The 24,377-nt window shown below is 46.0% G+C and overlaps 1 protein-coding gene across 1 annotated transcript in view; it reads left to right on the plus strand.

The window, feature by feature from the left end:
• LOC140371348 (alpha-2-macroglobulin-like) overlaps positions 1–24,377 on the plus strand; it is a 45,002-nt gene that overhangs the window by 3,356 nt on the left and 17,269 nt on the right. Inside the window, exons 3-16 of the mRNA XM_072458452.1 lie at positions 1,863–2,019; positions 2,818–2,833; positions 2,978–3,083; positions 3,154–3,319; positions 8,147–8,231; positions 8,462–8,582; positions 11,724–11,835; positions 16,816–16,925; positions 16,999–17,160; positions 18,123–18,347; positions 18,574–18,631; positions 19,192–19,337; positions 22,434–22,583; positions 23,244–23,390. Coding sequence (XP_072314553.1) covers positions 1,863–2,019; positions 2,818–2,833; positions 2,978–3,083; positions 3,154–3,319; positions 8,147–8,231; positions 8,462–8,582; positions 11,724–11,835; positions 16,816–16,925; positions 16,999–17,160; positions 18,123–18,347; positions 18,574–18,631; positions 19,192–19,337; positions 22,434–22,583; positions 23,244–23,390 — 1,761 coding nt within the window. The remainder of the gene's footprint in view (positions 1–1,862; positions 2,020–2,817; positions 2,834–2,977; positions 3,084–3,153; positions 3,320–8,146; positions 8,232–8,461; positions 8,583–11,723; positions 11,836–16,815; positions 16,926–16,998; positions 17,161–18,122; positions 18,348–18,573; positions 18,632–19,191; positions 19,338–22,433; positions 22,584–23,243; positions 23,391–24,377) is intronic.

Raw genomic sequence — 24,377 nt, forward strand, 5'->3', positions numbered from 1 at the left:
CAACCTTTTCAAGGACTTTGCCCCAAAATGGTAGATTAGAGATGGGCCGGTAATGACTCAGTACTGCGGCATCAAGACTGCTCTTCTTTAGGAGAGGCTTTATGACCGCAGTTTTCAAAGACCTTGGGAATATTCCAGATTGAAGCGACATGTTAACTATGTGAGTGAATGGTGCTAACAAACTGTTCAGCACAGACTTTAGAAATTTGGTGGGTAACACATCAAGGCAGCATGTAGATGAACTCAGACTGGTGATGATCTCATGGACAGTTTTGACAGTTACTGGTGCAAAGTGAGTTAGCTCTAAGTGTCTTGGTGGTTTTAGGGTAATTTTTTGCATTGTGGGATTTATAGCATTTTTAATGCCCTGAACTTTGTCATTAAAGAATAATGCAAACTCATTACACTTGGATGTGGAAATGAGTTCTAACGGCAGCTGAGCTGGAGGGTTTGTTAATCTGTTTACTGTGGCAAACAGGACACGCCAGTTGTTACTGCAGCTTCCAATTATTTCAGAAAAATATCTTTCCCTAGTTCTACATAAGATTAGGTTGTACATGTTCAGCTTTTCTTTGTAAATCTCTTTTTGAACCTGGAGCTTTGACTTGCGCCATTTCCGTTCGGCCCTGCGGCACTCCCTTTTCTGTGCCCTGACCGAATCATCACTTCTCCACGGCGCCTTCTGCTTATTTTTAACCATTTTAGCCTTTATAGGGGCGATGGTGTCCAGAACATTCAAAACACTAGATGTAACAGAGTTCAACAAATCATTTACATTAGAACATGAGACATTTTCAAAGTTTATCATTTCCATAAACAGTGCACCTGTGCCATCACTTAAGTGTCTCCTCTGAACAACTGCAGGACCAACCGGAGGTTTGGGAGAAACAGACAGGTCAAAGAAGACACAGAAATGATCAGACAGAGCAACATCGATCACATTAACATTTGAAATATTTACCCCCTTTGTAATTATGAGATCTAGAGTGTGTCCTTTGCTGTGGGTGGGGCCTCTCACATGCTGAGTAAGACTGAAGGTTTCAAGGACAGCATCAAGCTCTTTAGCGTTTCTGTCACAAATATTATCAACATGCACGTTGAAATCACCTGTAATGACCAAACCATCAAAGTCTGTGCATATGACTGAAAGCATCTCAGTAAAATCATCAATAAAACTTTGGCAGTGCTGGGGAGGCTTGTATAAAACAATGAAGAGAATGGATGGAGACCGTTTTAGCTCCATTTTAAAGGATACATACTCAAATGATGAAAACACCCCAAAAGACAACCTGCGGGTAATTATTTCATCTCTAAAGACAGCACAGACTCCACCCCCTTTTTTGTTTTCTCGTGTTTCAGATTCAAACTTAAAGTTGGGTGGAGCAGATTCTATCAGAACTACATTTCCTGTGTTTTTGTCAAGCCATGTTTCAGTTAAAAACATAAAATCAAGATTATAAGAAGAAATAAAAGTATTAATTAAGAGAGATTTGTTACATAAGGATCTGACATTTAGCACAGCAAGTTTCAGACTAGTTTCAGTGAGACTGGGCTTTATCTTTTCACAGACCTGTTTTAGACCTGGTTTAGCCCTGGTTTAGACCTGGTTTAGTCCTGGTTTAGTCCTGATTTAGACCTGGTTTAGAGCTGGTTTAGTCCTGGTTTAGACCTGATTTAGACCTGTTTATGTCCTGATTTAGTCCTGTTTTAGTTCTGGTTTAGTCCTGGTTTAGTCCTGGTTTAGTCCTGGTTTAGTCCTTGTTATGTCCTGGTTTAGTCCTGGTTTAGTCCTGGTTTAGTCCTGGTTTAGTCCTGGTTTAGTCCTGGTTTAGTCCTGGTATATTTACATGTCTCTCTTTTAGGCTCCTGTCGTGGAAGATTCTGAAATCCAGAATTTTGTGTTGGAAATTCAAGGGAAAAACTTTCACTCGACAGAAACAAAGAAAATCCAAATCAGAAACTACGGACTAAAGACCTTTATTCAGACGGACAAACCTCTGTACCTGCCGGGACAGACAGGTGAGCGGCAGGGAGCCTCAAACCAGGACTAAACCAGGACTAAACCAGGACTTAACCAGGACTAAACCAGGACTTAACCAGGACTAAACCAGGACTAAACCAGGACTAAACCAGGACTAAACCAGGACTAAACAGGACTAAATCAGGACTAATCAGGACTAAACCAGGACTAAACCAGGACTAAACAGGACTAAACCAGGACTAATCAGGACTAAACCAGGACTAAACCAGGACTAAACCAGGACTAAACCAGGACTAAACCAGGACTAAACAGGACTAAACCAGGACTAATCAGGACTAAACCAGGACTAAACCAGGACTAAACCAGGACTAAACCAGGACTAAACAGGACTAAACCAGGACTAATCAGGACTAAACCAGGACTAAACCAGGACTAAACCAGGACTAAAACAGGACTAAATCAGGACATAAACAGGTCTAAATCAGGTCTAAACCAGGACTAAACCAGCTCTAAACCAGGTCTAAATCAGGACTAAACCAGGACTAAACCAGGACTAAACAGGACTAAACCAGGACTAATCAGGACTAAACCAGGACTAATCAGGACTAAACCAGGACTAAACCAGGACTAAACAGGACTAAACCAGGACTAATCAGGACTAAACCAGGACTAATCAGGACTAAACCAGGACTAAACAGGACTAAACCAGGACTAATCAGGACTAAACCAGGACTAAACCAGGACTAAACCAGGACTAAACCAGGACTTAACCAGGACTAAGTCTCTTCTTCTGGTGCAGTGCACTTCCGGGTCGTGACCCTGGACTCCCGCCTCAGACCTGCTGTTGGGAAGGTGAGTTTTCCAAATGATTGTCAAATATACAAATGTTTGAAGAGTGTTGAAAGTGGGCTAAAGCGCACAGACGTGGGCTAAAGAGCACAGACGTGGGCTAAATCCGGTAAATCTGAGCGTGGGAAGTGTTTGCTTTGACTTTAGGCCAGTTTATCCTCTTGATGCTCCGGGAAATATGCTCCGAATGTTGTCATTGTGCAAACTAAATCTGACCTTTGCCCTCTTGCAGTACGAGCTCATCGAGATCAAGGTAAACAAATGCAAAACTCTGACAAACGCTCAAATCGGGATAAATGTCCGTAATGTTCTTCCTCGTCCAGGACTCCGTGTCCAACCGCGTGGCTCAGTGGTTAGAGCGCAGCTCGGGCGGGGGGATCCTGCAGCTGTCCTACGACCTGGACCCTGAGGCCAAAGAGGGCGAGTTCTCTCTGACCGTCATAAACGGCAGAGTGACCACCACCGTCCGATTCCAGGTGGAGAAATATGGTGAGGTCAAAGGTCATGGTTGAAAATGACCTTTTGGACAGACTTTGGAGTAAATGGGACTTTTGCCGGACGAGATGTGGATGTGTCACGTGTGGGGTTGTTTTTGTGTGTTTTATGACTTTTATGTGTTTAAAGTTTGGAAAATTAACAAACAAAAAGGAAGAAAATTGATGTCACGAGATGTGACAGTTTTATTTCTTTATATTATTGAATGTTTATAAATCAAATAAATCAAATACAATACATACAATACATAAAATACAAAAAGCAAACAAACAAAATGAATAAAATGAACAAAATGAATAAAATGAATGATTAATTAATCAATTAATAAAATAAATAAAATAAGTATAAGATAAGTCATAAAAAATAAGTACAATAAGTACAGTAAAATTAATAAAATTAATAAGATTTTCAAATTTCTTGTGCACTTTTTATTTACAATGAGTGGTTACGATGACTTGTAAAAAAATATATATTTTTAGCTTTAGACCACATTTATGTCATCTCACATGTGTAAGATTACATCAAAACCATTAATAACTAATCAAATCAAATCAAATCAATTTATTTTTGTAAGGCCCAAAATCACAACAACAGTTGCCTCTGAGGGCCACAGGGAGAAATGAATCAACAATGTCTGTGGTGGCGATGGAGTCAGACAATGTCTGTGGTGGCGAGGGACGATGTCCCAGGGTCCTCTGTCCTTAGACTCTCCTTCTCGGCCAGGAAAAACTACAAAAAAAACCTCTTTGGGAAAAAAGCGTAGAAACCTGGAGGAGTTCCAGTGAAGGAGAGATCCGACTCTCACAGACGGACAGACGGACACGAGGAGACTGGAGCTGGACCCACTCTTCAGGCAGAAGAGGGACCGACTGAGTCGAGCTGGACCCACTCTTCAGGCAGAAGAGGGACCGTCGGAGGCGAGCTGGACCCACTCTTCAGGCAGACGAGGGACCGTCGGAGGCGAGCTGGACCCACTCTTCAGGCAGATGAGGGACCGTCCACACAGGGCAGGGACCACTTCACCAGGGGAGGGGCATCTGGGTCCACAGGTCGTCAGGAGTGAGAGAAAGAAAAGAAGGCGGTGAACAGTTTGCAAGTGGAATCAAAAAATAAATATAGTTTGATAGCATAAGTAGTCAGAAGAAGAGGATAGTGCTCAAGCTGTCATACTTCCCCCAGCACAGTTACTCCTAGGGCAGCGTAGCTGAAGCTGTGGGTTTATGTTTCTGTTCCTAACTAGTCTGACCATAAGCGATTTCGAAGAGGAACGTTTTAAGCCTGGACTTAAATGAAGAGACTGTGTCAGCATATTTAACATGGGTCGGGAGCTGATTCCATAACACAGGAGCTTGGTAGCTAAACGCTCTACCTCCTACAGTACTTTTAGAGACTCTTGGCACCACCAGAAGGCCAGCATTCTGAGAGCGAAGAGCTCTGTTTGGATGATATGGTTCTATAGCATCTTTGAGGTAGGATGGGGCCATGTCATTTATGGCTTTGTAGGTCAAGAGTAGAATTTTGAATTTGATTCTAGACTCGACGGGGAGCCAGTGAAGAGACTTCAGCACTGGCGTAATGTGCTCTCTTCTTTTTGTTCCTGTTAGTAATCTTGCTGCTGCATTTTGAACCAGTTGAAAGCTTTTTATGGAGCTTTTAGGACACGCTGCAAGCAGGGAGTTACAGTAGTCTAATCTAGTCGTTACAAATGCATGGATAAGTTTTTCGGCATCACTTTTAGGCAGGATTCTTCTGATTTTGGCGATGTCGCGCAAATGGAAATAGGCTGTTTTACAAGCTTGATTTATATGAGCTTTAAATGAGAGCTCCTGGTCAAATAAGACTCCAAGGTTTCTTACAGTAGAACTGGAGGCTACACTGACATTGTCCAGTGTGACTATCTGCTCAGATAGAGCGTCTCGTAGATGCTTAGGGCCAAGCACAATGACCTCGGTTTTTTCAGGGTTAAGAAGCAGGTAGTTTAGTGTCATCCAGGTTTTTATGTCCTTCACACAAGTACTAAGTCTGTCTACTTAATCGCTCTGATCAGGTTTCATTGATAAATACAGCTGAGTGTCGTCTGCATAGCAGTGGAAGTTAATGTCATGCTTTCTGATAATGTTGCCTAATGGCAGCATATAAAGAGTAAACAGAATTGGACCGAGTACCGAACCCTGTGGCACACCGTAAATTACTTTAGAGCTTGGTGAGGAGCTCTGGTTTACATTAACAAAGTGGAACCTATCAGATAGATAGGATTTAAACCAGCTGAGGGCTGTTCCTCCAACACCTACATCACATTCTAACCTCTGCAGTAGAATGTTGTGGTCGATGGTGTCAAACGCTGCGCTGAGGTCCAACAGAACCAGGATTGAGACCAGTCCATCGTCAGCGGCTAATAACAAATCATTTGTGACTTTAACTAGTGCAGTTTCAGTGCTGTGGTGGGCTCTGAACCCTGACTGGAAAACTTCAAATAAGTTATTGTCCTGCAGGTGGCGACAAAGCTGTTTTACTACAACTTTTTCAAGGATTTTAGAGACGAAGGGAAGATTTGAAATAGGTCTGTAGTTTACCAATAGGTCGGATCTAGATTAGGCTTTTTCAGAAGAGGTTTAATGACTGCATGTTTGAAGGACTGTGGAACATAGCCACTTTCGAGTGAAGTATTTATTATATTAAGAATAGGGTCTATAATTAGGGGAAGAATGTCTTTGAGGAGTCTGCTTGGAATGGGGTCTAGGACACAAGTTGAGCTTTTAGAGGACATAATGGCTGAAGTTATCTCTGCTTGATCAACAGCTGTGAACCTTTCTAGGTTTACAGGTGGATTTATATGGGACGTTAGATTTACAGCTTGGGCTAGTTCAGGGCTAATAGCGGGGGTAATTTCATCTAATTTATCTCTGATTGTTTTTATTTTATTGTTAAAAAATAGGAGGAAATCATCAGAGCTAAGTGTAGCTGGGATTGAGGGCTCTACTGCACTGTGACAGTTTGTTAGCCTAGCTACAGTGCTGAAAAGGAATTTAGTGTTACTTTTGTTGACTTCTATTAGATTTGAATAATATCTGGTTTGGGCCTTACGCAGAGCCTGCTTATAGGACAGCAGGCAACTTTTCATGCTTTTAGGGATTCTTCTGTGTGAGAGCGACAAAATAATCCCTCTAACTTTCTAACTCTTTGTTTATGTGAACGCAGTTCTTGGTTGTACCATGGGGAGGCGCGCTTTGGCCTAATGACCTTCTGTTTTAACGGCGCGACAACTTCAAGAGCAGACTTCAGAGAATTCATGGTCAAGTCGACAAATTGATCACTTAAACTGGGACTAAAACTGTTCTCAGCAGGATCACATGACGTGATCACATGACGTGATCACATGACAGGATCACATGACACGATCACATGACATGATCACATGACATGATCACATGACATGTCACTGAATATTGGCTCTATTATTTCTTTGAATTTTGAGATAGATTTTTCAGATATTGTCCTTTTCATTATAACTTTATTTTGTGGGACTGGATGATCTTTAAGAATAAACTGAAAGGTAATTAGGAAATGATCTGACAATATAGGGTTTTGAGGGAGGACAATGAGGTCACTAATCTCTGTTCCATACGTTAGGACAAGATCCAGGGTGTTCTTGTGAGTGTGAGTCGGCTTATTTACATTCTGAGTGAAACCAATGCTGTCTAACAAGGCGCTGAAGGCATTACTGAGAGCGTCATCACTCATGTTCACGTGGATATTAAAGTCTCCAACTATAACTATTTTATCCCAGGCTAACACTAAGTTTGATCTAAAGTCAGAAAACTCTGTTAAAAACTCTGAGTAGGGACCAGGAGGTCGGTAGATAACTATGAACAAAACTCCTTTTTGGTTTTTCATATTTGGACATGTGATTGACAGCATAAGGCTTTCAAATGAGTGAAATGCATTGTTAGTTTTAGGGCTCATGAGTAGGCTTGAGTGTGAGATCACTGCCACACCACCACCTCGGCCTGTGCTCCTGGCAGTCTGAAAGTTAACATGGGTGGGTGGGGTGGACTCATTTAGTCTGACGTAGTCGTCTTGTTGAAGCCACGTTTCAGTTAGAGCTAGAAGATCTATGTTATAGTCACTAATTAATTCATTAACTAAGAGCGATTTGGAGGAAATTGCTCTAATGTTTAGCAGTCCACATTTTACGTGTTTATTCATTTGTGTATTTGTGATTGTTATTTTCCTTAAGTTATTTGGTCTGACGCCTGAAATATTTTTTTCTGAGATGTGACTTTTTGGCATTATTTGTACGAGGAACACGAGGGACACACACAGTCTCTATCTGTCTTGAATCTGAACACTTCACATGTAACAGAACGGGCGAGAGTTCGGCGACAGAGGAGCGTCTTGAACTGCTGCTCTGCACCCGGGGCTCATCCCTAGATGGTCACTTAACACGACTAAGACTATCGGTCAAATTCCGAACTAATAGGGATGTACCCTCCGAAGTCGGATGGATGCCATCCCTGCGTATGAGCCCAGGCTTTCCCCAAAACGCACTCCAGTTATCAATAAAGACAACGTTGTTTTGAGGGCACCATCTGGATAACCAGTTGTTGAATGCTGAGAGACGGCTGTACAATTCAGCATTGATCCGATTGGGCAGGGGACCAGAAAATATTATTATACTACATACTAATACACACATTTCTTCACATGTTTTATAAATGTGTGCGAGCAGAGGAGCTTTAGCCACTGATCGACCGCCAGATTTCCGTCCGTCTGCCCTGAGGCGACTGTGGCTGAACATTTCCTCTGTCCTTGTTTCCTCAGTCCTACCGAAGTTCTCCCTCAAAGTGGCGGCGCCGACCGAAGTCAGCGTCGGCCTGGAAGAACTCTCATTCAAGGCGTGTGCAAAGTGAGTCGGATGCCCTCCCGTCCGTTGCCTTTTCAGCCGTGACGTGGGCGGGGTCAAAGGTCTTGAGCGCTGGAAGACTTTTTGTACCATTTTTGATACGTTCCGCGACACAAAGAAATTAAACACAACAATTGATTTACGGAAGAAAAGTGAACAAATGCCGTCACGTCAAATGTCCAGATGTTTGCGGAGTGTGTTTTTGGATAACTCCGGATGAGGTTTGTTTTCAGATACACTTTTGGTCAGCCGGTGCCGGGGTCAATGGAGGTGAGAGTTTGCCGAAACCCAAAACGTCTATTCTACATGGGGGACATGGGAAGGTTTCCCGTGTGCCGCAACCAACAGCAGCAGGTAATCCACCCCTAAAAACGCTCATAAACGCTCATAAACGCTCATAAACCCTCATAAACGCTCATAAACGCTCATAAACCCTCATAAACGCTCATAAACCCTCATAAACGCTCATAAACGCTCATAACCCCTCATAAACGCTCATAAACGCTCATAAACCCTCATAAACCCTCATAAACCCTCATAAACGCTCATAAACCCTCATAAACGCACATAAACCCTCATAAACGCTCATAAACCCTCATAAACGCTCATAAACGCTCATAAACCCTCATAAACCCTCATAAACGCTCATACACCCTCATAAACGCTCATAAACCCTCATAAACGCTCATAAACGCTCATAAACCCTCATACACCCTCATAAACCCTCATACACCCTCATAAACCCTCATAAACGCTCATAAACCCTCATACACCCTCATAAACGCTCATAAACGCTCATAAACGCTCATAAACCCTCATAAACCCTCATAAACGCTCATAAACCCTCATAAACGCTCATAAACCCTCATAAACGCTCATAAACCCTCATAAACCCTCATAAACGCTCATAAACCCTCATAAACCCTCATAAACCCTCATACACCCTCATAAACGCTCATAAACGCTCATAAACCCTCATAAACCCTCATAAACCCTCATAAACCCTCATACACCCTCATAAACCCTCATAAACCCTCATAAACGCTCATAAACGCTCATAAACCCTCATAAACGCTCATAAACGCTCATAAACCCTCATAAACCCTCATAAACCCTCATAAACCCTCATACACCCTCATAAACGCTCATAAACGCTCATAAACCCTCATAAACCCTCATAAACGCTCATAAACCCTCATAAACCCTCATAAACCCTCATAAACGCTCATAAACCCTCATAAACGCACATAAACCCTCATAAACGCTCATAAACCCTCATAAACGCTCATAAACGCTCATAAACGCTCATAAACCCTCATAAACCCTCATAAACCCTCATAAACGCTCATAAACCCTCATACACCCTCATAAACGCTCATAAACCCTCATAAACGCTCATAAACCCTCATAAACGCACATAAACCCTCATAAACGCTCATAAACCCTCATAAACGCTCATAAACGCTCATAAACCCTCATAAACGCTCATAAACCCTCATAAACGCTCATAAACCCTCATAAACCCTCATAAACGCTCATAAACCCTCATAAACCCTCATAAACGCTCATAAACCCTCATACACCCTCATAAACGCTCATAAACCCTCATAAACCCTCATAAACCCTCATAAACGCTCATAAACCCTCATAAACCCTCATAAACGCTCATAAACGCTCATAAACCCTCATAAACGCTCATAAACCCTCATAAACCCTCATAAACGCTCATAAACGCTCATAAACCCTCATAAACCCTCATAAACCCTCATAAACGCTCATAAACCCTCATAAACCCTCATAAACGCTCATAAACGCTCATAAACCCTCATAAACGCTCATAAACCCTCATAAACACTCATAAACTCTCATAAACGCTCAAAAACGCTCATAAACCCTCATAAACACTCATAAACTCTCATAAACGCTCATAAACGCTCATAAACCCTCATAAACGCTCATAAACGCTCATAAACCCTCATAAACCCTCATAAACGCTCATAAACGCTCATAAACCCTCATAAACGCTCATAAACCCTCATAAACCCTCATAAACGCTCATAAACCCTCATAAACCCTCATAAACCCTCATAAACGCTCATACACCCTCATAAACGCTCATAAACGCTCATAAACGCTCAAAAACGCTCATAAACCCTCATAAACGCTCATAAACCCTCATAAACGCTCATAAACGCTCATAAACCCTCATAAACCCTCATAAACCCTCATAAACGCTCATAAACGCTCATAAACCCTCATAAACGCTCATAAACCCTCATAAACGCTCATAAACCCTCATAAACCCTCATAGTCGCTCATAAACGCTCATAGTCGCTCATAAACCCTCATAAACGCTCATAAACGCTCATAAACCCTCATAAACCCTCATAGTCGCTCAGAAACGCTCATAAACCCTCATAAACGCTCATAAACCCTCATAAACCCTCATAAACGCTCATAAACCCTCATAAACGCTCATAAACCCTCATAAACGCTCATAAACGCTCATAAACCCTCATAAACGCTCATAAACCCTCATAAACCCTCATAAACGCTCATAAACGCTCATAAACCCTCATAAACCCTCATAGTCGCTCATAAACGCTCATAAACGCTCATAAACCCTCATAAACGCTCATAAACCCTCATAAACCCTCATAAACCCTCATAGTCGCTCATAAACGCTCATAAACGCTCATAAACCCTCATAAACCCTCATAAACCCTCATAGTCGCTCATAAACGCTCATAAACGCTCATAAACCCTCATAAACGCTCATAAACCCTCATAAACGCTCATAAACGCTCATAAACCCTCATAAACCCTCATAGTCGCTCATAAACGCTCATAAACGCTCATAAACGCTCATAAACTGTGCAGAGGAGAAGAGAAGCTCTAACTGAGCATGTGCGGAGGAGAAGTGACGCAACAGCAGCTCCAAGTTTCAACAAGTCACTAAAAAACTATCTTTAGAGACAAGTCGAATCACGAGGGACCTTTATTTAAGCCCTTATCTATTATTCAGCTACTTGCTAAATACTAATACTTCTCTGATTGTTACTTCTACAGTACATGTGTGTGTGTTTTAACTCTGATTGTTACTTCTACAGTACATGTGTGTGTTTTATCTCTGATTGTTACTTCTACAGTACATGTGTGTGTGTTTTAACTCTGATTGTTACTTCTACAGTACATGTGTGTGTTTTATCTCTGATTGTTACTTCTACAGTACATGTGTGTGTGTTTTATCTCTGATTGTTACTTCTACAGTACATGTGTGTGTGTTTTAACTCTGATTGTTACTTCTACAGTACATGTGTGTGTTTTATCTCTGATTGTTACTTCTACAGTACATGTGTGTGTGTTTTATCTCTGATTGTTACTTCTACAGTACATGTGTGTGTGTTTTATCTCTGATTGTTACTTCTACAGTACATGTGTGTGTGTTTTATCTCTGATTGTTACTTCTACAGTACATGTGTGTGTGTTTGTCAGGTGTCCAAAGATGGCTGTGCGTCCTTCTCCATTCCAACGGCTCAGTTCCACAATCAATCCAGCTTGTACGATGAATTCAACATAATAATGAGGATGAACGAGGAGGGAACAGGTAATACTCTGTCTGCATGAGGTGATGGAGCCTCATGGGTGGTGGAGCCTCATGGGGTGGTGGAGCCTCATGAGGTGATGGAGCCTCATGGGGTGATGGAGCCTCATGAGGTGATGGAGCCTCATGGGGTGATGGAGCCTCATGGGGTGATGGAGCCTCATGAGGTGATGGAGCCTCATGAGGTGATGGAGCCTCAGGGGTGGTGGAGCCTCATGGGGTGGTGGAGCCTCACGGGTGATGGAGCCTCATGGGTGATGGAGCCTCATGGGGTGATGGAGCCTCACGGGTGATGGAGCCTCATGAGGTGATGGAGCCTCACGGGGTGATGGAGCCTCATGAGGTGATGGAGCCTCACGGGGTGATGGAGCCTTATGGGTGATGGAGCCTCACGGGTGATGGAGCCTCACGGGGTGATGGAGCCTCATGGGGTGATGGAGCTTCATGGGTGATGGAGCCTCATGGGGTGATGGAGCCTCACGGGTGATGGAGCCTCACGGGTGATGGAGCCTCATGAGGTGATGGAGCCTCACAGGGTGATGGAGCCTCACGGGTGATGGAGCCTCATGGGGTGGTGGAGCCTCACGGGTGATGGAGCCTCACAGGGTGATGGAGCCTCATGGGTGATGGAGCCTCATGGGGTGATGGAGCCTCATGGGTGATGGAGCCTCATGAGGTGATGGAGCCTCACGGGGTGATGGAGCCTCACAGGGTGATGGAGCCTCATGGGTGATGGAGCCTCATGGGGTGATGGAGCCTCATGGGTGATGGAGCCTCATGGGGTGATGGAGCCTCACGGGTGATGGAGCCTCATGGGTGATGGAGCCTTATGGGTGATGGAGCCTCACGGGTGATGGAGCCTCACGGGTGATGGAGCCTCATGAGGTGATGGAGCCTCATGGGTGATGAAGCCTCATGGGGTGATGGAGCCTCATGGGTGATGGAGCCTCATGGGGTGATGGAGCCTCACGGGTGATGGAGCCTCACGGGTGATGGAGCCTCACGGGTGATGGAGCCTCACGGGGTGATGGAGCCTCATGGGTGATGGAGCCTCATGGGGTGATGGAGCCTCACGGGTGATGGAGCCTCACGGGTGATGGAGCCTTATGGGTGATGGAGCCTCACGGGTGATGGAGCCTCACGGGGTGATGGTGCCTCACGGGGTGATGGTGCCTCACGGGGTGATGGAGCCTAACGGGGTGATGGAGCCTCATGGGGTGATGGAGCCTCATGGGTGATGGAGCCTCACGGGTGATGGAGGCTCACGGGTGATGGAGCCTCACGGGTGATGGAGCCTCACGGGGTGATGGAGCCTCACGAGGTGATGGAGCCTCACGGGGTGATGGAGCCTCACGGGTGATGGAGCCTCACGGGTGATGGAGCCTCAAGGGTGATGGAGCCTCATGGGGTGGTGGAGCCTCACGGCCTTATGGGTGATGGAGCCTCATGGGGTGATGGAGCCTTATGGGTGATGGAGCCTCACGGGTGATGGAGCCTCATGGGTGATGGAGCCTCATGGGGTGATATAGCCTCACGGGTGATGGAGCCTCATGAGGTGATGGAGCCTCACGGGGTGATGGAGCCTCACGGGGTGATGGAGCCTCACGGGTGATGGAGCCTCATGAGGTGATGGAGCCTCATGGGTGATGGAGCCTCAGGGGTGATGGAGCCTCATGGGTGATGGAGCCTCATGGGGTGATGGAGCCTCACGGGTGATGGAGCCTCATGGGGTGATGGAGCTTCATGGGTGATGGAGCCTTATGGGTGATGGAGCCTCACGGGTGATGGAGCCTCATGGGTGATGGAGCGTCACGGGGTGATGGAGCCTCACGGGGTGATGGAGCCTCATGGGGTGATGGAGCCTCACGGGGTGATGGAGCCTCATGGGGTGATGGAGCTTCATGGGTGATGGAGCCTTACGGGTGATGGAGCCTCATGGGGTGATGGAGCTTCATGGGTGATGGAGCCTTATGGGTGATGGAGCCTCACGGGTGATGGAGCCTTATGGGTGATGGAGCTTCATGGGTGATGGAGCCTTATGGGTGATGGAGCCTCACGGGTGATGGAGCCTCATGGGTGATGGAGCCTCACGGGGTGATGGAGCCTCATGGGGTGGTGGAGCCTCATGGGGTGGTGGAGCCTCATGGGGTGATGGAGCCTCATGGGGTGATGGGCCTCATGGGGTGATGGAGCCTCATGGGGTGATGGAGCCTCATGGGGTGGTGGAGCCTCATGGGGTGATGGAGCCTCATGGGGTGATGGGCCTCATGGGGTGGTGGAGCCTCATGGGGTGATGGAGCCTCATGGGGTGATGGAGCCTAATGAGGTGATGGAGCCTCATGGGGTGGTGGAGCCTTATGGGTGATGGAGCCTCACGGGTGATGGAGCCTCATGGGTGATGGAGCCTCACGGGGTGATGGAGCCTCACGGGGTGATGGAGCCTCATGGGGTGATGGAGCCTCATGGGGTGATGGAGCCTCATGGGTGATGGAGCCTCACGGGGTGATGGAGCCTCATGGGGTGATGGAGCTTCATGGGTGATGGAGCCTTACGGGTGATGGAGCCTCATGGGGTGATGGAGCTTCATGGGTGATGGAGCCTTATGGGTGATGGAGCCTCACGGGTGATGGAGCCTTATGGGTGATGGAGCTTCATGGGTGATGGAGCCTTATGGGTGATGGAGCCTCACGGGTGATGGAGCCTCATGGGTGATGGAGCCTCACGGGGTGATGGAGCCTCATGGGGTGGTGGAGCCTCATGGGGTGGTGGAGCCTCATGGGGTGATGGAGCCTCATGGGGTGATGGGCCTCATGGGGTGATGGAGCCTCATGGGGTGATGGAGCCTCATGGGGTGGTGGAGCCTCATGAGGTGATGGAGCCTCATGAGGTGATGGAGCCTCATGAGGTGATGGAGCCTCATGAGGTGATGGAGCCTCATGAGGTGATGGAGCCTCATGAGGTGATGGAGCCTCATGGGGTGATGGAGCCTCATGGGGTGATGGAGCCTCATGAGGTGATGGAGCCTCATGGGGTGATGGAGCCTCATGAGGTGATGGAGCCTCATGAGGTGATGGAGCCTCATGAGGTGATGGAGCCTCATGAGGTGATGGAGCCTCATGGGGTGATGGAGCCTCATGGGGTGATGGAGCCTCATGGGGTGATGGAGCCTCATGGGGTGATGGAGCCTCATGGGGTGGTGGAGCCTCGTCTGTCGCTGGTCCAGACTCTGGAACAAACCAAAAATTATATTTCAGCGTCCCAATCAAAAAAGCCAATCAGACCAAAGCCTTGATTTTTACGTCGTAGCCGTTGCCATGACAATAACATCCCATATTATCCCTGTGGGAAAATCGCAAAATCGCTCAAATTTACACATTTTTATGTGTCACACTTTAACAAACTCGTCCTCGGGCGTTTGTCAGACCTAAAATTTTGTGAGAATCATCTTCTGCTCTTGAGCATCAAAAGATATGTATGTGTGTATGTTTATGTATGTGTGTATGTTTATGTATGTGCGTATGTTTATGTATGTGTGTATGTTTATGTATGTGTGTATGTTTATGTATGTGTGTATGTTTATGTATGTGTGTATGTTTATGTATGTGCGTATGTTTATGTATGTGTGTATGTTTATGTATGTGTGTATGTTTATGTATGTGCGTATGTTTATGTATGTGTGTATGTTTATGTATGTGTGTATGTTTATGTATGTGCGTATGTTTATGTATGTGTGTATGTTTATGTATGTGTGTATGTTTATGTATGTGTGTATGTTTATGTATGTGCGTATGTTTATGTATGTGTGTATGTTTATGTATGTGTGTATGTTTATGTATGTGTGTATGTTTATGTATGTGTGTATGTTTATGTTTATGTATGTGTGTATGTTTATGTATGTGTTTATGTTTATGTTTATGTATGTGTGTATGTATGTGTGAATGTTTATGTTTGTGCGTATGTTTATGTATGTGTGTATGTTTATGTATGTGCGTATGTTTATGTATGTGTGTATGTGTGTATGTGCGTATGTTTATGTATGTGTGTATGTTTATGTATGTGCGTATGTTTATGTATGTGTGTATGTTTATGTATGTGTGTATGTTTATGTATGTGTGTATCTTTATGTATGTGTGTATGTTTATGTTTATGTATGTGTGTATGTATGTGTGAATGTTTATGTTTGTGCGTATGTTTATGTATGTGTGTATGTTTATGTATGTGCGTATGTTTATGTATGTGTGTATGTTTATGTATGTGTGTATGTTTATATATGTGTGTATGTTTATGTATGTGTGTATGTTTATGTATGTGTGTATGTTTATATATGTGTGTATGTTTATGTATGTGTGTATGTTTATGTATGTGTGTATGTTTATATATGTGTGTATGTTTATGTATGTGTGTATGTTTATGTATGTGTGACAATATAGTTTTTTCCAAATGACATGACATTGTCACAAAATTCTAATTTTGCATCCTAATCAAAAAAGGGGCTGAAGTCATATTTTGTACGGCGCAGCTGTAGCGATGACAGAAACCTCCCATTTTATCCCTATGGCAAAATCGCAAAATCTCTAAAATTACCAAATTTTTTCGCTTCACACTTTTACAAACTCCTCCTCAGGCATTTGCCCAACCAACTTCATATTTTGTGACAATCATCTTCATGAGCGGGTAATCAAAAGTTTCATTTGTTCATTTGCACTGGATTGGCCATGTCCGATGTGTCGCCGTCTGTTCAGTTCTAGATAATACACACAATCAGCTCCATCTTTATCAAGTCAAAAGTGCAGTGTACGAAGCCTGGCGGCCCACGAGGGCCGTTGGATGCAGCTTGCGGCTTTAATATTATTATTACTACTACTGCAGCTGATGTTACTTAAAGCTGCTGCTGCTGCTTCTATTATTATACTATTATTGCAGCAAACCTTTACTTCTTTTATTCTGTACCAAAATGTAAATTGCAATCCTCTGTTTCTCTAGATTATAAGAGCGTAGAGGAGAAGCGCGTCAAGATCTCGTATCAGATCGGAAAATTGGAGTTTGTCAATCCTCCAAATAGATTCAACCCGGGAGACGTTCTGGACATCCAGGTACTGAACCCTCCCTAAAGATGTGTCATTGTAAATGTAAGTGTTGTCATGACTCATTTAAGGTGTTGTGCAGGTGAAGGCCGTGCATCACAATGACACTCCGCTCGCTCACACTGACGTGCATCTGCTGAAGGACCCTTCATACAGTCTGATCCAGACTCTGAAGACCGACCAGGACGGACTCGCCACCTTCAAGTTCAACACCAGCAACTACTCAAACTCTGTCAGCCTCAGGGTGAGTCTCCTGGTTTAGACCTGGTTTAGTCCTGGTTTAGTCCTGGTTTAGCCCTGGTTTAGTCCTGGTTTAGCCCTGGTTTAGTCCTGGTTTAGACCTGGTTTAGCCCTGGTTTTGTCCTGGTTTAGACTTGGTTTAGTCCTGGTTCAGTCCTGGTTTAGCCCTGGTTTAGTCCTGGTTTAGACCTGGTTTAGCCCTGGTTTAGTCCTGGTTTAGCCCTTGTTTAGTCCTGGTTCAGTCCTGGTTTAGCCCTGGTTTAGTCCTGGTTTAGCCCTGGTTTAGTCCTGGTTTAGACCTGGTTTAGCCCTGGTTTAGTCCTGGTTTAGCCCTTGTTTAGTCCTGGTTTAGCCCTGGTTTAGTCCTGGTTTAGCCCTGGTTTAGTCCTGGTTTAGTCCTGGTTTAGCCCTGGTTTAGTCCTGGTTTAGACCTGGTTTTGTCCTGGTTTAGTCCTGGTTTAGCCCTGGTTTAGTCCTGGTTTAGTCCTGGTTTAGCCCTGGTTTAGTCCTGGTTTAGCCCTGGTTTAGTCCTGGTTTAGTCCTGGTTTAGCCCTGGTTTAGTCCTGGTTTAGACCTGGTTTTGTCCTGGTTTTGTCCTGGTTTTGTCCTGGTTTAGACTTGATTTAGTCCTGGTTCAGTCCTGGTTTAGCCCTGGTTTATTCCTGGTTTAGCCCTGGTTTAGTCCTGGTTTAGTCCTGGTTATTCCTGGTTTAGCCCTGGTTTAGTCCTGGTTTAGTCCTTTGCTTTAATATAAACATCTTTCTTTTATTAATTTATTCCTTTTTCTCTTTTACATTTTGTTTAAAAAAAAAAAGAGTGCAGTATTTTGTTTCAGTTTATAAAATGAAGTACAAAGTTCATTGTTGCACGTTATATCCAGGTCCAGAACACAGTAAATATATAAATCTTGTTTTTGAGGCTGTGACTAAAGACAAAGCCTTAAGTGAGTCCGTGCTCCCCCTGCAGGCCAGCGTGTACGACCAGCACAAGGACACTCAGCAAACCCCGCACTTTGCCCAAGTGTCCCTGGTTCTGAAGGAGATCAAGCCGCCCTCGCTCCACACCAGGACCACCAGCACTCTGGGGGTCCAGGCTTTGGACCGGCCCCTGGTCTGTGGGGACAAGGAGAGCTTCACCCTGACCTACACCTTTGTGGGAGAGAGCCAGGGCGTGGTCACCATCATATACCTGGTGAGGAGGTCCGGGCGGGGCCTTTTCAGGGACGATGGGGGTTCTAATGCGGAGATGGGGTGAAGGGGCGGAGGGGGTGAAGGGGGCGGAGGGGGTGAAGGGGGCAGAACGGGGTGAAGGGGGTGAAGGGGGTGAAGGGGGCGGAGGGGGTGAATGAAACTCACATGTACAAAAAAATACGATTTTGTCATTTTGTCCCTGAATCTGAATGTTTCTTCTTCCTCAGATCCTGTCCAGAGGAGTCATCGTTAAATATGGACAGTCCAGAGAGTACATGGACACAAGTGAGAGACTGACACGTGTACTATGTGTGCTATGTGTACTGTGTGTACTGTGTGTACTATGTGTACTGTGTGTACTATGTGTACTATGTGTACTATGTGTACTGTGTGTGCTATGTGTACTGTGTGTACTGTGTGTACTATGTGTACTGTGTGTACTGTGTGTACTATGTGTACTATGTGTACTGTGTGTACTATGTGTACTGTGTGTACTGTGTGTACTGTGTGTACTGTGTGTACTGTGTGTACTACGAGCTACAGGCACAAAACACACTGTACTAGTGGTCGTAGAAGTAACAGACGGACTAATCCTGAAATGGGCCAATCATCAATAGAAATATTAGACGATGGACACATTTAGGCAATAAGACCCAAATCAAGAGTTTAAGTAAAACACGCTTTGTTTGGCTGCGTCGTCCTTTAAATGACAAACAAACCGCACGATCTGAGGCGAGTGATCAGAGGGACAGAAGCTTTTGCTGTTTGGATCTGGTTTTAATGGTCTCGACAGTGCGACCTGGAGGTGTGAGCGCTGGTTCAGCTGTACTTTCTGCTCGCCTCAGCACGGGAGGGCGAGATGACCTTTTCCCAGGAGATCAGCCCTGACCTGGCTCCAGACGTGACCCTGGTCGCCTACGCCGTCCTGCCCAGTGAGAGGGTCATCGCCACGTCCAGGGACTTCATCACAGAGAAGTGCTTCAGCAACGAGGTACGAGGGGGGGAGGAGGAGAGGAGGAGGAGGAGAGGGGAGGAGGAAGAGAGGAGAGGGGGGGAGAGGGGAGGAGAGGAGAGGAGGAGAGGAGAGGGGGGAGGAGGGGAGGAGGAGGAGGAGAGGGGAGGAGGAAGAGAGGAGAGGGGGGGAGAGGGGAGGGGAGGAGAGGAGAGGAGGAGAGGAGAGGGGGGAGGAGGGGAGGAGGAGGAGAGGGGAGGAGGAAGAGAGGAGAGGGGGGAGAGGGGAGGAGAGGAGAGGAGGAGAGGAGAGGGGGGAGGAGGGGAGGAGGAGGAGAGGGGAGGAGGAAGAGAGGAGAGGGGGGGAGAGGGGAGGAGAGGAGGGGGGGAGGGGAGGGGAGGAGAGGAGGGGAGGAGAGGAGAGGAGGAGAGGAGAGGGGGGAGGAGGGGAGGAGGAGGAGAGGGGAGGAGGAAGAGAGGAGAGGGGGGAGAGGGGAGGAGAGGAGAGGAGGAGAGGAGAGGGGGGAGGAGGGGAGGAGGAGGAGAGGGGAGGAGGAAGAGAGGAGAGGGGGGAGAGGGGAGGAGAGGAGGGGGGGAGGGGAGGAGAGGAGGGGAGGAGAGGAGAGGAGGAGAGGAGAGGGGGGAGGAGGGGAGGAGGAGGAGAGGGGAGGAGGAAGAGAGGAGAGGGGGGGAGAGGGGAGGAGAGGAGAGGAGGAGAGGAGAGGGGGGAGGAGGGGAGGAGGAGGAGAGGGGAGGAGGAAGAGAGGAGAGGGGGGGAGAGGGGAGGAGAGGAGGGGGGGAGGGGAGGAGAGGAGGGGAGGGGAGGAGGGGAGGAGGAGGAGAGGAGAGGGGGGGAGAGGGGAGGAGAGGAGAGGGGGGAGGAGGAGAAGAGGGGGAGGAGAGAGTGGGTGGGAAAAGGAGAAAAGAAGGAAGGAGAAGTTTCTAATAGTAGTTGTAGTACTCGTGTGTGTTGCAGTAGTAGTTGTAGTACTTGTGTGTGTTGCAGTAGCAGTTGTAGTACTCGTGTGTGTTGCAGTAGTAGTTGTAGTACTCGTGTGTGTTGCAGTAGTAGTTGTAGTACTCGTGTGTGTTGCAGTAGTAGTTGTAGTACTCGTGTGTGTTGCAGTAGTAGTTGTAGTACTCGTGTGTGTTGCAGTAGTAGTTGTAGTACTCGTGTGTGTTGCAGTAGTAGTTGTAGTACTCGTGTGTGTTGCAGTAGTAGTTGTAGTACTCGTGTGTGTTGCAGTAGTAGTTGTAGTACTCGTGTGTGTTGCAGTAGTAGTTGTAGTACTCGTGTGTGTTGCAGTAGTAGTTGTAGTACTCGTGTGTGTTGCAGTAGTAGTTGTAGTACTCGTGTGTGTTGCAGTAGTAGTCGAAGTACTCGTGTGTGTTGCAGTAGTAGTCGAAGTACTCGTGTGTGTTGCAGTAGTAGTTGTAGTACTCGTGTGTGTTGCAGTAGTAGTTGTAGTACTCGTGTGTGTTGCAGTAGTAGTTGTAGTACTCGTGTGTGTTGCAGTAGTAGTTGTAGTACTCGTGTGTGTTGCAGTAGTAGTTGTAGTACTCGTGTGTGTTGCAGTAGCAGTTGTAGTACTCGTGTGTGTTGCAGTAGCAGTTGTAGTACTCGTGTGTGTTGCAGTAGTAGTTGTAGTACTCGTGTGTGTTGCAGTAGTAGTTGTAGTACTCGTGTGTGTTGCAGTAGTAGTTGTAGTACTCGTGTGTGTTGCAGTAGTAGTTGTAGTACTCGTGTGTGTTGCAGTAGTAGTTGTAGTACTCGTGTGTGTTGCAGTAGTAGTTGTAGTACTCGTGTGTGTTGCAGTAGTAGTTGTAGTACTCGTGTGTGTTGCAGTAGTAGTTGTAGTACTCGTGTGTGTTGCAGTAGTAGTTGTAGTACTCGTGTGTGTTGCAGTAGTAGTTGTAGTACTCGTGTGTGTTGCAGTAGTAGTTGTAGTACTCGTGTGTGTTGCAGTAGTAGTTGTAGTACTCGTGTGTGTTGCAGTAGTAGTTGTAGTACTCGTGTGTGTTGCTGTAGTAGTTGTAGTACTCGTGTGTGTTGCAGTAGTAGTCGAAGTACTCGTGTGTGTTGCAGTAGTAGTTGTAGTACTCGTGTGTGTTGCAGTAGTAGTTGTAGTACTCGTGTGTGTTGCAGTAGTAGTTGTAGTACTCGTGTGTGTTGCAGTAGTAGTTGTAGTACTCGTGTGTGTTGCAGTAGTAGTTGTAGTACTCGTGTGTGTTGCAGTAGTAGTTGTAGTACTCGTGTGTATTGCAGTAGTAGTTGTAGTACTCGTGTGTGTTGCAGTAGTAGTTGTAGTACTCGTGTGTGTTGGAGTAGTAGTTGTAGTACTCGTGTGTGTTGCAGTAATAGTTGTAGTACTCGTGTGTGTTGCAGTAGTAGTTGTAGTACTCGTGTTTGTTGCAGTAGTAGTTGAAGTACTCGTGTGTGTTGCAGTAGTAGTTGTAGTACTCGTGTTTGTTGCAGTAGTAGTTGTAGTACTCGTGTGTGTTGCAGTAGTAGTTGAAGTACTCGTGTGTGTTGCAGTAGTAGTTGTAGTACTCGTGTGTGTTGCAGTAGTAGTTGTAGTACTCGTGTGTGTTGCAGTAGTAGTTGTAGTACTCGTGTTTGTTGCAGTAGTAGTTGTAGTACTCGTGTGTGTTGCAGTAGTAGTTGAAGTACTCGTGTGTGTTGCAGTAGTAGTTGTAGTACTCGTGTGTGTTGCAGTAGTAGTTGTAGTACTTGTGTGTGTTGCAGTAATAGTTGTAGTACTCGTGTGTGTTGCAGTAGTAGTTGTAGTACTCGTGTGTGTTGCAGTAGTAGTTGTAGTACTCGTGTGTGTTGCAGTAGTAGTTGTAGTACTCGTGTGTGTTGCAGTAATAGTTGTAGTACTCGTGTGTGTTGCAGTAGTAGTTGTAGTACTCGTGTGTGTTGCAGTAGTAGTTGTAGTACTCGTGTTTGTTGCAGTAGTAGTTGTAGTACTCGTGTGTGTTGCAGTAGTAGTTGTAGTACTCGTGTTTGTTGCAGTAGTAGTTGTAGTACTTGTGTGTGTTGCAGTAATAGTTGTAGTACTCGTGTGTGTTGCAGTAGTAGTTGTAGTACTCGTGTGTGTTGCAGTAATAGTTGTAGTACTCGTGTGTATTCCAGGTGGCGCTGCAGTTCATGGCTCCCTCCTCGGTCCCGGGGGAACTCAGTTCGCTGACGGTCTCGGCTGCTCCCCGGTCTCTGTGTGGAGTCAGTGCTGTGGACAAGAGCGTCCTCATCCTGAAAGCAGGACGAGGACTGGAGCCGGACGGGGTAAACCAGGACTAAACCAGGACTAAAGCAGGACTGAACCAGGACTAAACCAGGACTAAACAAGGTCTAAACCAGGACTAAACAAGGACTAAACTAGGACTAAACCAGGTCTAAACCAGGACTAAACCAGGACTAAACCAGGACTAAAGCAGGACTGAACCAGGACTAAACCAGGACTAAACCAGGTCTAAACCAGGACTAAACAAGGTCTAAACCAGGACTAAACAAGGACTAAACTAGGACTAAACCAGGTCTAAACCAGGTCTAAACCAGGACTAAACCAGGTCTAAACCAGGACTAAACAAGGACTAAACTAGGACTAAACCAGGTCTAAACCAGGTCTAAACCAGGACTAAACCAGGACTAAACCAGGACTAAACCAGGACTAAACAAGGACTAAACTAGGACTAAACCAGGTCTAAACCAGGTCTAAACCAGGACTAAACCAGGACTAAACCAGGTCTAAACCAGGTCTAAACCAGGACTAAACCAGGACTAAACCAAGACTAAACCAAGACTAAACCAGGTCTAAACCAGGCCTAAACCAGGTCTAAACCAGGACTAAACCAGGACTAAACAAGGACTAAACAGGACTAAACAGGACTAAACCAGGACTAAACCAGGACTACACCAGGACTAAACCAGGTCTCTCCTCTGCAGATCTTCTCGCTGATGCCGGTCCGTAAAGCCGAGCGTTTCCCTGAATCGGTGGAGGACGCTCAGGGCTGTGTGAAAGTTCGCTCCAGGAGAAGTCGGGTCCGTCCTGTCGGGAGAGACTCCAAGGACGATGTCTACAGTTTACTCAAGGTACAGTTACTCCAGATGCCCTCCCATCCTCAACAGTCCAGGGGTCAGGCTTCAACTGTCCAGGGGTCATGCTTCAACAGTCCAGGGGTCAAGCTTCAACAGTCCAGGGGTCGGGCTTCAACTGTCCAGGGGTCATGCTTCAACAGTCCAGGGGTCAAGCTTCAACAGTCCAGGGGTCAGAGGCTTCAACCCGATCGGGAGACTAGATCTCACAATTTTAAGATATTTCAACCTTCAAGCGAAGGCGGGGAACATGCGGGGGACACGGGCGCCGCCATGTTTGTTGTGATTACTGCTGGGCGTGTTTCAATCCCAGAATGCATTGCGTAAGTCAAATTTCACACCGTGATAGAGAAACACATGTCCTATGGACGCTTGAGTGTCGCCGACAGAGACAAACAAACTTGTTAAAAGCGATACATGAACATCATGCGGGTTCTGTTTCGTTACAGACGCATGTGCAGGACTAAATGTGGTGACGCACATGTGTTACAGTGAGTTATCAGTCCTTTGGGATGAAAGACAGTTTTACCAAACGTGATAAAAAATATTCAACACGGCGGTTGGGCAAGGACCGGTCGGTGAGTCGGCGAAAAAATTGAAAAATAAAATATTTTGACTTTTTTTCAACAAAATGCTGATTTGTTTTTTTCAGTCGGCTGGTTTCGTACCGGGTCGGTCGGGTTACAGCAAACAGACATATTATTCTGCTCAGCCTTAGTTGATTAATTGTTGCAGGTCTAGTTTGACCACAGGGAGATACAACCTCCCCTCATTTACAACAGCCTCGTCAAACCTCGGCACAAATCAAACCAGTCAAACTCTCAGAGGGGGAGGAGCCCGGACTTCAATAGGCCTTAATGACCCAATTTGCGTTAGAACTCTCCTCCCCTTTTGGCAGGACCAATCAGAGCTCAGTAAAAATGCTGCGGCGCAAACCATTTCGTCAGATTGGAAATGACCTGAAGCCTTTTATAACCACGGCCC

The sequence above is a fragment of the Eucyclogobius newberryi genome, unplaced genomic scaffold (genome assembly GCF_026437365.1).
Source record: "Eucyclogobius newberryi isolate DKJ021-1_F unplaced genomic scaffold, fEucNew1.0.hap1 SCAF_218, whole genome shotgun sequence".
NCBI lineage: Eukaryota > Metazoa > Chordata > Actinopteri > Gobiiformes > Gobiidae > Eucyclogobius > Eucyclogobius newberryi.